This window comes from Ranitomeya variabilis, chromosome 8 (genome assembly GCF_051348905.1).
Source record: "Ranitomeya variabilis isolate aRanVar5 chromosome 8, aRanVar5.hap1, whole genome shotgun sequence".
Classification (NCBI taxonomy): domain Eukaryota; kingdom Metazoa; phylum Chordata; class Amphibia; order Anura; family Dendrobatidae; genus Ranitomeya; species Ranitomeya variabilis.
In genome coordinates this window covers 15,179,875-15,195,319 of record NC_135239.1, presented here as the reverse complement: position 1 = coordinate 15,195,319, position 15,445 = coordinate 15,179,875, and the positions used below count along the sequence as shown (strand labels likewise).

At 36.7% G+C, this 15,445-nt stretch overlaps 1 protein-coding gene across 2 annotated transcripts in view; it reads right to left on the bottom strand.

Annotated features, from left to right (window-relative positions):
• Positions 1 to 1,376: 1,376 nt before the first annotated feature.
• NEGR1 (neuronal growth regulator 1) overlaps positions 1,377 to 15,445 on the bottom strand; it is a 548,474-nt gene continuing 534,405 nt past the window's right edge. For both annotated transcript variants that reach the window (XM_077277581.1, XM_077277582.1), the window contains one exon: positions 1,377 to 4,950. In XM_077277581.1, the coding sequence (XP_077133696.1) occupies positions 4,826 to 4,950 (125 nt within the window). In that variant the 3' untranslated portion in view covers positions 1,377 to 4,825. The remainder of the gene's footprint in view (positions 4,951 to 15,445) is intronic.

Genomic DNA, 15,445 nt, shown 5'->3' with positions numbered 1-15,445 from the left:
TAACACCACGGATGACGTCACGTTCCTCCGATCTGCTGCTAACTATAGGTACCAGGCTGATGGCTGCCATTTCCTATGGGAAGTTAAGAATTGAGGAGTAAAAATGTGTTTTTATGAATCTGATATTCAATGGAACCAGTGGACTCCCGGGTATTGGTGACCCAAACTCTCCAGGGAACATGTCTGCACCCGTCATTAGGAGCAGATCTGACGGAGATTGAATTTATGTAACAGTTTCCTTTTCCTGCACACCATGCTCCTCTCCTGTTTGTCCTCTCTCCGTTACCTGCTCCTTTCTCCTTCCTCCTTATATTCCTCTTTTTGTTGCCTCCTTTTTTCTTACTATTAATATAACCTTCTATCACTTTTGCGCCTTTTCCTCACCTTCTTTCTTCCTCTCTGTCTTTACTCATTTTTCTTCTCTCCATTCCTTTTTCTGTTTCCATCCCTCCTTCCTCCCACACTTTCCTTCCTTTCTTTTTCTCCACTTTATTCTCCTTCTCTCACTTTGTCTCCCATTCTTCTTTCCCTTCCAGCCATATATCCTTTATTAGTCCATTACTTCTTCCCTTCCTTCTTCCCTTCCTTCTTTCTTTCTTACTTATCCACCTCTTTTCCATTCTCACCAATCTGTCATTTTCCCATCATTTCAACTCCCCTTTGAATCTCTCTACTTTTATTTACCTTTCTCCAATCCTCCCACCTTTATCTTGACTTTCTTCTTTCCCTTCTTTTTTCCCTATTCCCTTTTCATTCTTAGTCTCCCTTCCTTTATCTCCTTCCTTCCTAATCTTTTCATTTACTTTCTAATTTGAACACTTCTTCCTTATTTTTCCCGCTTAGTCTAGTCTTTCCTTCCTTTACTCACACAACCTTTCTTACGCTTTTATTCCTCCGTTCTATTTTCTCTTTCTCCTCCATCCTCATTATCCTTTACATTCTTTTCTTTTAAAGTTATTTTCTTCTATATTTTCTTTTTTTTCTATTGCCCATACCTTCTCACTTGCATTCTGCCCTCCTTTAGTTACTTATATATTTTATTTTATATTTTCGTTTATATTTATTTTATTCCTCTATTTGTTTAACCCTTTCTTTATTCCCCTTCTCCTCCTTCTTCCCAACCTTCCATCCTCCCTTTCATTTATCCTTTTCTTCTTTCATCTCTGACTCTCTCATCATTAACCTCTTAGTCCATCTTTTCCTCTTTTCTTTCTTTTTTTCTATCTCTTCCTTACCCTCCTTTCCGTTTTTCTGTCTTATAAAGTATTTCTATCCTTCGTTGCTTTTTTCTCCTTTCGCTTCTTCTTCTTTTACCTTCTACCCATTTAGCTTGTTGAGACAAATGAAGTGACACAAACAGACTCCGTGAACTTCAGTGATTTTTACCAGAGTTTTTATTTTCCGCTGAGTAGACCCATTTCCAAATATATCCACTTTTTTCTCAACTATTTTCGCTAGTTTCACAAATTCAGTACAAAATCAAGTGCAAAACAATACAGATTCCATGAAGTATCGGATGGATGATAAAATGGATTGTCACATTCTCGTTTGCACAACATTTTTCAAAAGAATTTTGAATAATACTTTTTTTTTTAAAGAGGAATAGCTCTGAAATCACAAAAACATATGAGATTTGTGCTATAATCAGGGATCTGCAAAAACATGATGTAGGTCTTGTAAGCCAAGAAGCTCAGCGCTAGACGATGTACTGCAGAGCCGTTTAGAGATGTGTCAGTGATTACGTTTGTGCACCCCCTGCCCTAGGATCCTCCATCTGCCATATTTTAGCTGCCAAATGATCATCACAATAGTTGTGTCAATGCATAACAACGTTTCTGTAGTCTTCGTTTTAAATATTTTTGGACTCTTTAGCCGAACAGCCTTTTTTGCCCTTTTTGTAAACAGCACCAATCCAAATTTTATCCCCAGACAAAAGTATTGAGCCTGGATTTTACCATCTTTCCACTTCTATATGTCTTGTACATGGCGGTCACGTCAACATCGATCACCAAAAAGATAAAAAATACTCAACACCAACCCCGTCACTAGTATCAAATTGTGATATAACCTGTAACAATATATATTTATTCATAGGATAACTCCACCCACAATATTTCTCTGGAAGGTGATTGGATGCAGACGACTGGAGTCAGGATTTTCTTTTCTCAAAATATTCACTTAGTTTACCCCAAAAATATTTTCAATGTCCCACATTGAGATAACCTTTGAGTCATGACTCTGGTTATACCCATTTTAAGTCCACTTCTTCTAGGTCCTCAGTGACTAATATTTTCCCTTGAAAGGGTTAAAGGCATATGAACACTGATTATTTATGAGTAGATCAACATGGGACTTTGGCAAACTGGGCGAAGAGTTGAACCGCAGCCCCGTTGGTGAAAGGACATCAAGGCTTATCTCTTTTTGATGACCACCAACAAAGTCTACGTCATCTGAGTCTTCATAGACTCATAATAATTACCCTTAAAAGGCTTAAAGGCATATGATTACTTGTGGATGGCTTAACGTAGGACTTTAGCAAACTTGGTGAAGAGTTGAACCACATCCCAGATGGTGGAATCTATTGACTTATGCACCTCCTGTTATCTCCGATGTCATTTTGAAGTCAACTTCAGTGATTAATTTCTGTCCTTGAAAGGGTTAAAGGCATATGAACGCTGACCATTTATGAACGGATTAACCTTGGACTTTGGCAAACTGGGTGAAGAGTTGAACCACAGCCCAGTTGGAGTAAGTTATTGACTGGGAGAGCTCATTATAACTATTTGATGACCACCAGTAAGGTCTACTTCATCTGGGTCTTCATAGATACATAATTGTCCTTAAAAATCTTAAAGACTTATGACCATTTGTGGACTTTAGCAGACTGGGCGAAGAGTTGGATGACATCCCACCTGGTGGATGGTATAACTTGGGAGATCCCATGACCGTAAGTAAAGTTCATCACGTTTGGATCTTCATAGATAACGTAATTGTCCTTAAAACAATTGAGGACATTTCCCCATATGACCATCCATGGATGACGTAATCTAGGATTTTAGCAAACTGAACAAAGAGTTGAACCATATCACAGATGGTGAAATGTGTTGACGTATGGGCCTCCCGCAATGTTTTATGTCCATTTCTTCTGGAGTTTCAGTGATTAATATTTGCCCTTGAAAGAATTGAGGACATTTTACCATATGACCATTCATGGATTAACCTTGGACTTTGGCAAACTGGGCGAAGAGTTGAACCGCATCCCACATGGTGGAAGGTGTAGCCTGGGAGATCTCATTATTTATCTCTTTATCTCATGATTTTGATGACCACAAGCAAAGTCCATCTCATCTGAATCTTCATAGATACATAATTGCCCTTAAAACAATTGAGAACATTTCCCCACATGACCATCCATGGATGACGTAATCTAGGATTTTAGCAAACTGGACGAAGAGTTGAATCACATCACAAATGGAAGAAGCTATAGTCCGGGAGACCTCACAAATTATCTCATGTCATTTTGGTGACCATAAGCAAAGTCCATCTCATTTGGGTCTTCAAAGATACATAATTGTCCTTAAAAATACTGAGGGCATTAGACCATGACCATTTATGAGTGGTTTAATCTAGGACGAGCTGGGAGAATGGTTGAACCAAATTCCAGATGGTGGACGGTATAGACCTCATCACGACTTGACTCTGAAGCAATTTCGAAAGTCCTCTTCATCTGGGTCTTCATAGACACGTTTGCCCTTAAAACAGTTCTGCAAAAGCATCGACTAAGGGGCCGCACCTATCCGCCAACAAAAGCTGCGTTACATTGCAGACGTGTGATCTCTGCATGGGTTGGAGAACACTTAAACTGAACACCGGCTGACGTATGGACATTTTCAGAAGCACACGTAAAAGTCTTTCACACTTGGGTGGCTACATGATATGAATTCCTAAAAATATGTTCTGTACATTTCAACATTTTTTTTTATATATATTTATATAGAGAGAGAGACTGAATCCCCCTTAAGCTAATAAAACCCCCATCTGAATAAAAAAAAAGAGAACAAAACTTTATGAAGGCACACCCATGCGAGACATACAGGTATAAATTTAACTGCTTCATGCAGTTTTTTTTTTTCCTCGTAGTTTTATTTTTGTATAATACTGTATCTGGATACCCAAAACTTGCAGTCGATCTAGCTAAATGTAACTGGTGTAATCTTTTGAAGGCAATATTTTTGTAATAAAAATGGAAAATGTTTGATACGCAAGAGTTCCAAATCATATTTCAAAAAGCAAGAGAACGCGCCTCGGAGCTTTGAAGTATATTATTTACCACGGCGATATTCTCTTGACTTTTCTCTTACTATTATCAGGGTTGTGTTTTTTTTATAATTTGTTTTCTTTTCTTTTGCTTATTTTTGTTGTAAACCATAACCCGCACCTTACGGTCACCAGACTCTTTTTTGAAAACTTGTAAATTTACAAACATGAAGTCACAATTAATATCCTCTAAAAGTAATTTCAGAGCTGTCACGTTATAGTTTTTTTTTTTTTGTATTTTTTTTTTTTGTTCGTTTGTTTTTCTTAGAAAAAGGACAATGTGTACTGCGTCACAACGTAATGCAGCTAAATCGAAAAAGAAGAATTAAAGTATTTACAAAAAGGAAAAAAAAAAAAAGAAAAAAGAAAAAAAAATTCTAAAGAAGCCGATCATTCCCCGTGTATGTACTGCCGACTCCATCCCACACTGCGTCACACAGCACCAGGTCGCATCCTGCCGTCAGCAATCCTGCAGACATCTTTAAAGCCTTGTTGTGGTTCGGGAGGTTTATTGTATAACCATGTTCTTAAGGTAGATTATGCTCGTGAAAGAGGAAAGTGTCAAAACCAGGTACCAACAAGAGAAGAGGATTTCTGCCCTTCCAGTGATGCCGTATTGGGCTGTGCTTGGGGCTGAAAAGACAAAAAAAACAAAATAGGTCAGTATATTTTAAAACCGTTTTTCTTGATAGTTTAGAACTTTCACCAAAGAAATTCATAAAGTTTTGTCCTTTCTATTTTACAGTATAAGTCCCTATGTAATGTCGTCTGGCGTCAGCACCAGGGCTCAGGAGCAGCAGCTAAACCCTTCCTGTTACTCTCCTGATTCATGCCGCTCCCGAGACCTTTGGGGACTTCTACAACATTTTTTACATATTCTTCTTTTCTGGCCTTCATGCAGAGGAAAAGAAAGGCCACACATGTCCCTGTAAGAGCCGTAACCAATGGTCCCAACAGACGTGCGCTACAGCAATTGCCTCCATAGGAGGGACTGTTCAAGAGGATGAAAAAATAACTGATTTCTTCCAAAAATGGCGCCACACCTGTCCTCAGGTTATGTCTGGTATTGCAGCTCCGCTTTCATTTTAGTGGAGCTGAACTACAATGTCAGACAATCTGTGGATAGATGTGAGGCTCGAAATAAAAAAAAAAGCAGCAACAGGCAAAATAGTGTAGTTGGGTGCCCCCCCCCCCAGGCAAATACCAAACCTTCATTGTAGAATATATAAAATGGAGGCAGTAAACCAGTTCAAAGTGGAAAAAGTGCTATTTCATAGATCAAGTTTAGGCTCAAAATCTGAGCCTTTCTCAAGCCAAAAGGCTCACACTTTGTGCTGAAACGTCGCTATTTTGGGCTATTAAATAGCACTTTTTCCACTTTGAACTGGTTTACTGCCTCCATTTTTTATGTTTTAGATGTGAGTCTATCTATTAACTATTAGATAATAGTTATATAATTGATAGATATATATCAATTATCTATCAATTATCTATTATACACTGCTCAAAAAATATAAGGGAATACTTAAACAACAGAATCTAACTCCAAGTAAATCAAATTTCTGTGAAATCAAACTGTCCACTTAGGAAGCAACACTGATTGACAATCAATTTCACATGACGTTGTGCAAATGGAATAGACAACAGATGGAAATTATTGGCAATTATCAAGACACCCTCAATAAAGGAGTGGTTCTGCAGGTGGGGACCACAGACCACATCTCAGTAGCTTTCTGGCTGATGTTTTGGTCACTTTTGAATGTTGGTTGTGCTTTCACACTCGTGGTAGCATGAGACGGACTCTACAACCCACACAAGTGGGTCAGGTAGTGCAGCTCATCCAGGATGGCACATCAATGCGAGCTGTGGCAAGAAGGTTTCCTGTGTCTGTCAGAGTAGTGTCCAGAGGCTGGAGGCGCTACCAGGAGACAGGCCAGTACACCAGGAGATGTAGAGGGGGCTGTACGAGGGCAACTCAGCAGCAGGACTGCTACCTCAGCCTTTGTGCAAGGAGGAACAGAAGGAGCACTGACAGAGCTTTGCAAAATGACCTCCAGCAGGCCACAAATGTGCATGTGTCTGCACAAACGGTTAGAAACCAACTCCATGACGATGGTCTGAGTGCCCGACGTCCACAGATGGGGGTTGTGCTCACAGCCCAACACCGTGCAGGAGGCTTGGCATTTGCCACAGAACACCAGGATTGGCAAATTCGCCAGTGGCGCCCTGAGCTCTTCACAGATGAAAGCAGGTTCACGCTGAGCACATGTGACAGACGTGACAGAGTCTGGAGACGCCGTGGAGAGCGATCTGCTGCCTGCAATATCCTTCAGCATGACCGGTTTGGCAGTGGGTCAGTAATGGTGTGGGGTGGCATTTCTTTGGAGGGCCGCACAGCCCTCCATGTGCTCGCCAGAGGTAGCCTGACTGCCATTAGGTACCGAGATGAGATCCTCAGACCCCTTGTGAGACCATATGCTGGTGCGGTTGGCCCTGAGTTCCTCCTAATGCAAGACAATGCCAGATCTCATGTGGCTGGAGTGTGTCAGCATTTCCTGCAAGATGAAGGCATTGAAGCTATGGACTGACCCGCCCGTTCCCCAGACCTGAATCCGATTGAACACATCTGGGACATCATGTCTCGCACCATCCACCAACGTCACGTTGCACCACAGACTGTCCAGGAGTTGGCTGATGCTTTAGTCCAGGTCTGTGAGGATCCCTTAGAAGACCATCCGCCGCCTCATCAGGAGCATGCCCAAGCATTGTAGGAAGGTCATGCAGGCACGTGGAAGCCACACACACTACTGAGCATCATTTCCTTGTCTTGAGGCATTTCCACTGAAGTTGGATCAGCCTGTAACTTAATTTCCACTTTGATTTTGAGCATCATTCCAACTCCAGACCTCCGTGGGATATTAGTTGTTGATTTACGTTGATAATTTTTAGGTTTTTTTGTTCTCAACACATTCCACTATGCAATGAATAAAGATTTGCAACTAAAATATTTCATTCAGTGATATCTCGGATGTGGGATTTTAGTGTTCCCTTTATTTTTTAGAGCAGTGTATATCAATTATCTAACTATTACACTGTGTTCCAAATTATTATGCACAAAGAGTTTAGGAGTGATAAGGTTAGAATTTTTTTGTTTGTCATTTAAACTCATTGCTGGTGATGTGTCGGGGCTCTTTATATCACTGAATTGCAGAGACCTGTGCACATTAGTTTGGCTGGTGTGTCCAAATAAAGGCAAGACTACTTAAGAAGGCTGTTCCACATTATTAAGCAGCCTACATTTTTTTGCCAAAATGGGAAAGAAAAAGGATGTGTCGGCTGCTGAGAAGCAACAAATTGTGGAGTATTTAGGTCAAGGCATGACTACAATCAACATTGCCAAGACACTTCATCGTGATCATCGCACAATCAAGAAGTATGTAGCTGATTCCCAGCACACACGTGTGCGTGCTGATAAGGAAAAATTGAGGACTCTTTCCAACAGGCAATTGCGTAAGGTTAAAAGAGCAGCTGCAAAAATGCCTTGTCATGGCAGCAGACAAGTTTTTGAAGCTGCTGGTGCCTCCAACGTCCCCAGAACAACAAGATGCAGGGTCCTTCAGAGGTTTGCAGCTGTGCGTAAGCCATCCTGTCGACCACCTCTATCCACTGCACACAAGCAGAAACGGCTCCAGTGGGCTAAACGATACATGAAGACTGACTTCCAAGCGGTTTTGTTCACCGATGAGTGCCGTGCAACGCTCGATGGTCCAGATAGGTGGAGTGGAGGATGGCTGGTTGATGGACACCCCATGAAAACACGGCTAAGGCGCCAACAAGGAGGAGGTGGAGTAATGTTTTGGGCTGGAATCATGGGGAGAGAGATTGTCGGCCCCTTTATGATCCCTGAAGGGGTAAAGATGAACTCCATAATCTATGTGGAGTTTCTAAAACACTTCCTGCCATGGTTCAAGAGGAAGAACCGTGCTTTCCGCAGCAAGATCATTTTCATGCATAATAATGCACCGTCTCATGCTGCAAAAAACACATCTGCATCTCTGGCTGCTATGGGCATAAAAGAGGACAAACTTATGGTGTGGCCACCATCTTCCCCTGACCTCAACCCCATGGAGAACCTCTGGAGCATCATCAAAAGGAGTGTCTATGATGGCGGGAGGCAGTTCACATCTAAGCAACAGCTCTGGGAGGGGATTCTGTCCACATGCAAAACAATTGGAGCAGAAACCATCCAAAAACTGACAAATTCAATGGACCAGAGAGTTCAGAAGCTTCTTTCCAACAAGGGGTCCTATGTGCAAATGTAACATCACCCAGAATAAAGTTTTCACTTGAAAACTGTTTGATTTCATTTTGTAATAAGCTGATAATGCTTTTAACTTCACAATTGACCACTTTTTTGTTAAAAAAAAAAAAAAAAAAGGTTGAAAACTCTGCTGTGCATAATAATTTGGAACATGCATTTTGAGTGTTTATTATTTTTAAAAAGATACTGTTTTCATAGGCAGTTTGTTCCAAAACATTGCGATTATACTAGAATAGTAGATGACTGGAAAATAACAATGACTGCAATTCAGATAGGTAATTTAGAGAAAATAGGAGGAAATATTATTTGCATAATAATTTGGAACATAGTGTATCTATCAATTATCTATCAATTGTCTATCTATCTGTCTATTTATTATCTATCTATCTATCTATCTATCTGTTTATGAAAACCTTATATGATGTTGTGTTCAGGATCCATTACATGAAGTAAGTAATGTGGAGTCACGCCTGCAATCTTCTTCCTGTTCTATGAACCTGGAACTAATCATATGACTTGTAATATTAACCTTCCGTCGTCAGGTCACGGTTATAATAGTTCATTTACAATACAAATCCCTGCACAGTCCCAATCCGTGTCCCTTCTAATTGACAGCAATTTTAGGATGGAGCAATATCATCTGACCTTCGTCGTTACACCGTTTATCCTATTGCTACAACCTTCCTCCTGCAGGTAATTGGTTTTGACGGTATTCACTTACATGTTGCTGTTCTGTGTGTTTCTTATGACAAAATTATTAATGAAATTACAGCTGATCTGGAACCATGAGGTTCTCATATACAACACTGACTTTACTGTGCAGGTGGAGGAGTCTGTGAGTAAAATATATAGATCTATGGGATTAATGGACAATGATCATAAATCAAACCCAGACCCAGAGCTACCAGAAGTCTTCTAATTATTCAATTCAGCAACTTTTGAGTAAAATTCATTCACAAAGCTATAAAAAAGAAATATTATACATAAAGACACTATTATAGTAGATACATTCTTTTACATAGGGGCAGTATTATAGTAGTTATATTCTTGTACTTAGCAGCAGTATTATAGTACGGTAGTTATATTCTTGTATATAGGGGCAGTATTATAGTAGTTATATTCTTGCACATAGGAGCAGTAATATAGTAGTTATATTCTTGTACATAGGAGCAGTATTATAGTAGTTATATTCTTGTACATAGGAGCAGTATTATAGTACTTATAGTCTTGTACATAGGAGCAGTATTATAGTAGTTATATTCCTGTACATAGGGGCAGTATTATAGTAGTTATATTCTTGTACATAGGAGCAGTATTATAGTAGTTATATTCTTGTACATAGGAGCAGTATTATAGTAGTTATATTCTTGTACATAGGAGCAGTATTATAGTAGTTATATTCCTGTACATAGGGGCAGTATTATAGTAGTTATATTCTTGTACATAGGAGCAGTATTATAGTAGTTATATTCTTGTATATAGGAGCAGTATTATAGTAGTTATATTCTTGTACATAGGGGGCAGTATTATAGTAGTTATATTCTTGTACATAGGGGCAGTATTATAGTAGTTATATTCTTGTACATAGGAGCAGTATTATAGTAGTTATATTCTTGTACATAGGAGCAGTATTATAGTAGTTATATTCTTGTACATAGGAGCAGTATTATAGTAGTTATATTCTTGTACATAGGGGCAGTATTATAGTAGTTATATTCTTGTACATAGGGACGGTATTACAGTAGTTATATTCTTGTACATAGGAGCAATATTATAGTAGTTATATTCTTGTACATAGGGGCAGTATTATAGTAGTTATATTCTTGTACATATGGGCAGTATTATAGTAGTTATATTCTTGTACATAGGGGCAGTATTATAGTAGTTATATTCTTCTACATAGTGGCAGTATTATAGTAGTTATATTCTTGTACATAGGAGCAGTATTATAGTAGTTATATTCTTGTACATAGGGGGCAGTATTATAGTAGTTATATTCTTGTACATAGGGGGCAGTATTATAGTAGTTATATTCTTGTACATAGGGGGCAGTATTATAGTAGTTATATTCTTGTACATAGGAGCAGTATTATAGTAGTTATATTCTTGTACATAGGAGCAGTATTATAGTAGTTATATTCTTGTACATAGGGGCAGTATTATAGTAGTTATATTATTGTACATAGGAGCAGTATTATAGTAGTTATATTCTTGTATATAGGGGCAGTATTATAGTAGTTATATTCTTGTACATAGGGGGCAGTATTATTGTAGTTATATTATTGTACATAGGGGCAGTATTATAGTAGTTATATTCTTGTACATAGGAGCAGAATTATAGTAGTTATATTCTTGTACATAGGAGCAGTATTATAGTAGTTATATTCTTGTACATAGGAGCAGTATTATAGTAGTTATATTCTTGTACATAGGGGCAGTATTATAGTAGTTATATTCTTGTACATAGAACAGTATTATAGCAGTTATATTCCTGTACATAGGGGGCAGTATTATAGTAGTTATATTCTTGTACATAGAACAGTATTATAGTAGTTATATTCTTGTACATAGGAGGCAGTATTATAGTAGTTATATTCTTGCACATAGGGGCAGTATTATAGTAGCTATAGTCTTGTACATAGGAGCAGTATTATAGTAGTTATATTCTTGTACATAGGGGCAGAATTATAGTAGTTATGTTCTTATACATAGGGAGCAGTATTATAGTAGTTATATTCTTGTACATAGGGAGCAGTATTATAGTAGTTATATTCTTGTACATAGGGGGCAGTATTATAGTAGTTATATTCTTGTACATAGGGGGCAGTATTATAATAGTTATAGTCTTGTACATAGGGAGCAGTATTATAGTAGTTATGTTCTTGTACATAGGGGCAGTATTATAGTAGTTATATTCTTGTACATAGGGAGCAGTATTATAGTAGTTATATTCTTGTACATAGGAGGCAGTATTATAGTAGTTATATTCTTGTACATAGGGGCAGTATTATAGTAGTTATATTCTTGTTCATAGGGGGCAGTATTATAGTAGTTATATTCTTGTACATAGGGGCAGTATTATAGTAGTTATATTCTTGTACATAGGGAGCAGTATTATAGTAGTTATATTCTTGTACATAGGGGCAGTATTATAATAGTCATAGTCTTGCACATAGGGAGCAGTATTATAGTAGTTATATTCTTGTACATAGGGGCAGTATTATAGTAGTTATATTCTTGTACATAGGGGGCAGTATTGTAGTAGTTATATTCTTGTACATAGGGGCAGTAGTATAGTAGTTATATTGTTTTACATAGGGAGCAGTATTATAGTAGTTCTATTCTTGTACATAGGGGCAGTATTATAGTAGTTATATTCTTGTACATAGGGAGCAGTATTATAGTAGTTATATTCTTGTACATAGGGGCAGTATTATAATAGTTATAGTCTTGTACATAGGGAGCAGTATTATAGTAGTTATATTCTTGTACATGGGGCAGTATTATAGTAGTTATGTTCTTTTACATAGGGAGCAGTATTATAGTAGTTATATTCTTGTACATAGGGAGCAGTATTATAGTAGTTATATTCTTGTTCATAGGGGGCAGTATTATAGTAGTTATATTCTTGTACATAGGGGGCAGTATTATAATAGTTATAGTCTTGTACATAGGGAGCAGTATTATAGTAGTTATATTCTTGTACATGGGGCAGTAGTATAGTAGTTATATTCTTTTACATAGGGAGCAGTATTATAGTAGTTCTATTCTTGTACATAGGGGCAGTATTATAGTAGTTATATTCTTGTACATAGGGAGCAGTATTATAGTAGTTATATTCTTGTACATAGGGAGCAGTATTATAGAAGTTATATTCTTGTACATAGGGGCAGTATTATAGTAGTTATATTCTTGTACATAGGAGGCAGTATTATAGTAGTTATATTCTTGTACATAGGGGCAGTATTACAGTAGCTATATTCTTGTACAGAGGAGCAGTATTATAGTAGTTATAATCTTGTACATAGGAGGCAGTATTATAGTAGTTATATTCATTTACATAGGGGCAGTATTATAGTAGTTATATTCTTGTTCATAGGGGGCAGTATTATAGTAGTTATATTCTTGTACATAGGGGCAGTATTATAGTAGTTATATTCTTGTACATAGGGAGCAGTATTATAGTAGTTATATTCTTGTACATAGGGGCAGTATTATAATAGTCATAGTCTTGTACATAGGGAGCAGTATTATAGTAGTTATATTCTTGTACATAGGGGCAGTATTATAGTAGTTATATTCTTGTACATAGGAGGCAGTATTATAGTAGTTATATTCTTGTACATAGGGGGCAGTATTGTAGTAGTTATATTCTTGTACATAGGGGCAGTATTATAGTAGTTATATTCTTGTACATAGGAGGCAGTATTATAGTAGTTATATTCTTGTACATAGGAGGCAGTATTATAGTAGTTATATTCTTGTACATAGGGGCAGTATTATAATAGTTATAGTCTTGTACATAGGGAGCAGTATTATAGTAGTTATATTCTTGTACATGGGGCAGTATTATAGTAGTTATGTTCTTTTACATAGGGAGCAGTATTATAGTAGTTATATTCTTGTTCATAGGGGGCAGTATTATAGTAGTTATATTCTTGTACATAGGGGGCAGTATTATAATAGTTATAGTCTTGTACATAGGGAGCAGTATTATAGTAGTTATATTCTTGTACATGGGGCAGTATTATAGTAGTTATATTCTTTTACATAGGGAGCAGTATTATAGTAGTTCTATTCTTGTACATAGGGGCAGTATTATAGTAGTTATATTCTTGTACATAGGGAGCAGTATTATAGTAGTTATATTCCTGTACATAGGGAGCAGTATTATAGAAGTTATATTCTTGTACATAGGGGCAGTATTATAGTAGTTATATTCTTGTACATAGGATTCAGTATTATAGTAGTTATATTCTTGTACATAGGGGCAGTATTATAGTAGTTATATTCTTGTACATAGGATTCAGTATTATAGTAGTTATATTCTTGTAAATAGGATTCAGTATTATAGTAGTTATATTCTTGTACATAGGGGCAGTATTATAGTAGTTATATTCGTGTACATAGGATTCAGTATTATAGTAGTTATATTCTTGTACATAGGGGCAGTATTATAGTAGTTATATTCTTGTACATAGGGGCAGTATTATAGTAGTTATATTCTTGTAAATAGGATTCAGTATTATAGTAGTTATATTCTTGTACATAGGGGCAGTATTATAGTAGTTATATTCGTGTACATAGGGAGCAGTATTATAGTAGTTATTTTCTTGTACATAGGGGCAGTATTATAGTAGTCATATTCTTGTACATAGGATTCAGTATTATAGTAGTTATATTCTTGTACATAGGATTCAGTATTATAGTAGTTCTATTCTTGTACATAGGGGCAGTATTATAGTAGTTATATTCTTGTACATAGGGAGCAGTATTATAGTAGTTATATTCTTGTACATAGGAGCAGTATTATAGTAGTTATATTCTTGTACATAGGAGCAGTATTATAGTAGTTATATTCTTGTACATAGGGGCAGTGTTATAGTAGTTATATTCTTGTACATAGAGGCATTATTATAGTAGTTATATTCTTGTACATAGAGGCAGTATTATAGTAGTTATATTCTTGTACATAGAGGCAGTATTATAGTAGTTATATTCTTGTACATAGAGGCAGTATTATAGTAGTTATATTCTTGTACATAGGATTCAGTATTATAGTAGTTATATTCTTGAACATAGGAGCAGTATTATAGTTGTTATATTCTTGTACATAGGGGCAGTATTATAGTCGTTATATTCTTGAGCATAGGAGCAGTATTATAGTAGTTATATTATTGTACATAGGAGCAGTATTATAGTAGTTATATTCTTGTACATCGGGGCAGTATTATATTAGTTATATTCTTGTACATAGGGGCAGTATTATAGTAGTTATATTCTTGTACATAGAGGACGTTTTATAGTAGTCATATTCTTGTACATAGAGGCAGTATTATAGTAGTTATATTCTTGTACATAGAGGCAGTATTATAGTAGTTATATTCTTGTACATCTGGGCCAGTATTATAGTAGTTATATTCTTGTACATAGGGGCAGTATTATAGTAGTTATATTCTTGTACATAGGAGCAGTATTATAGTAGTTATATTCTTGTACATAGGGGGCAGTATTATAGTAGTTATGTTCTTGTACATAGGGGCAGTATTATAGTAGTTATATTCTTGTACATAGGGGCAGTATTCTAGTAGTTATATTCTTGTACATAGGGGCAGTATTATAGTAGTTATATTCTTGTACATAGGAGCAGTATTATAGTAGTTGTATTCTTGTACATAGGGGCAGTATTATAGTAGTTATATTCTTGTACATAGGGGCAGTATTATAGTAGTTATATTCTTGTACATAGGAGCAGTATTATAGTAGTTATATTCTTGTACATAGGGGGCAGTATTATAGTAGTTATATTCTTGTACATAGGGGCAGTATTATAGTAGTTATATTCTTGTACATAGGAGCAGTATTATAGTAGTTATATTCTTGTACATAGGGGCAGTATTATAGTAGTTATATTCTTGTACATAGGATTCAGTATTATAGTAGTTATATTCTTGTACATAGGAGCAGTATTATAGTAGTTATATTCTTGTACATAGGGGCAGTATTATAGTAGTTATATTCCTGTACATAGGAGCAGTATTATAGTAGTTATATTCTTGTACACAGGGAAAGTATTATAGTAGTTGT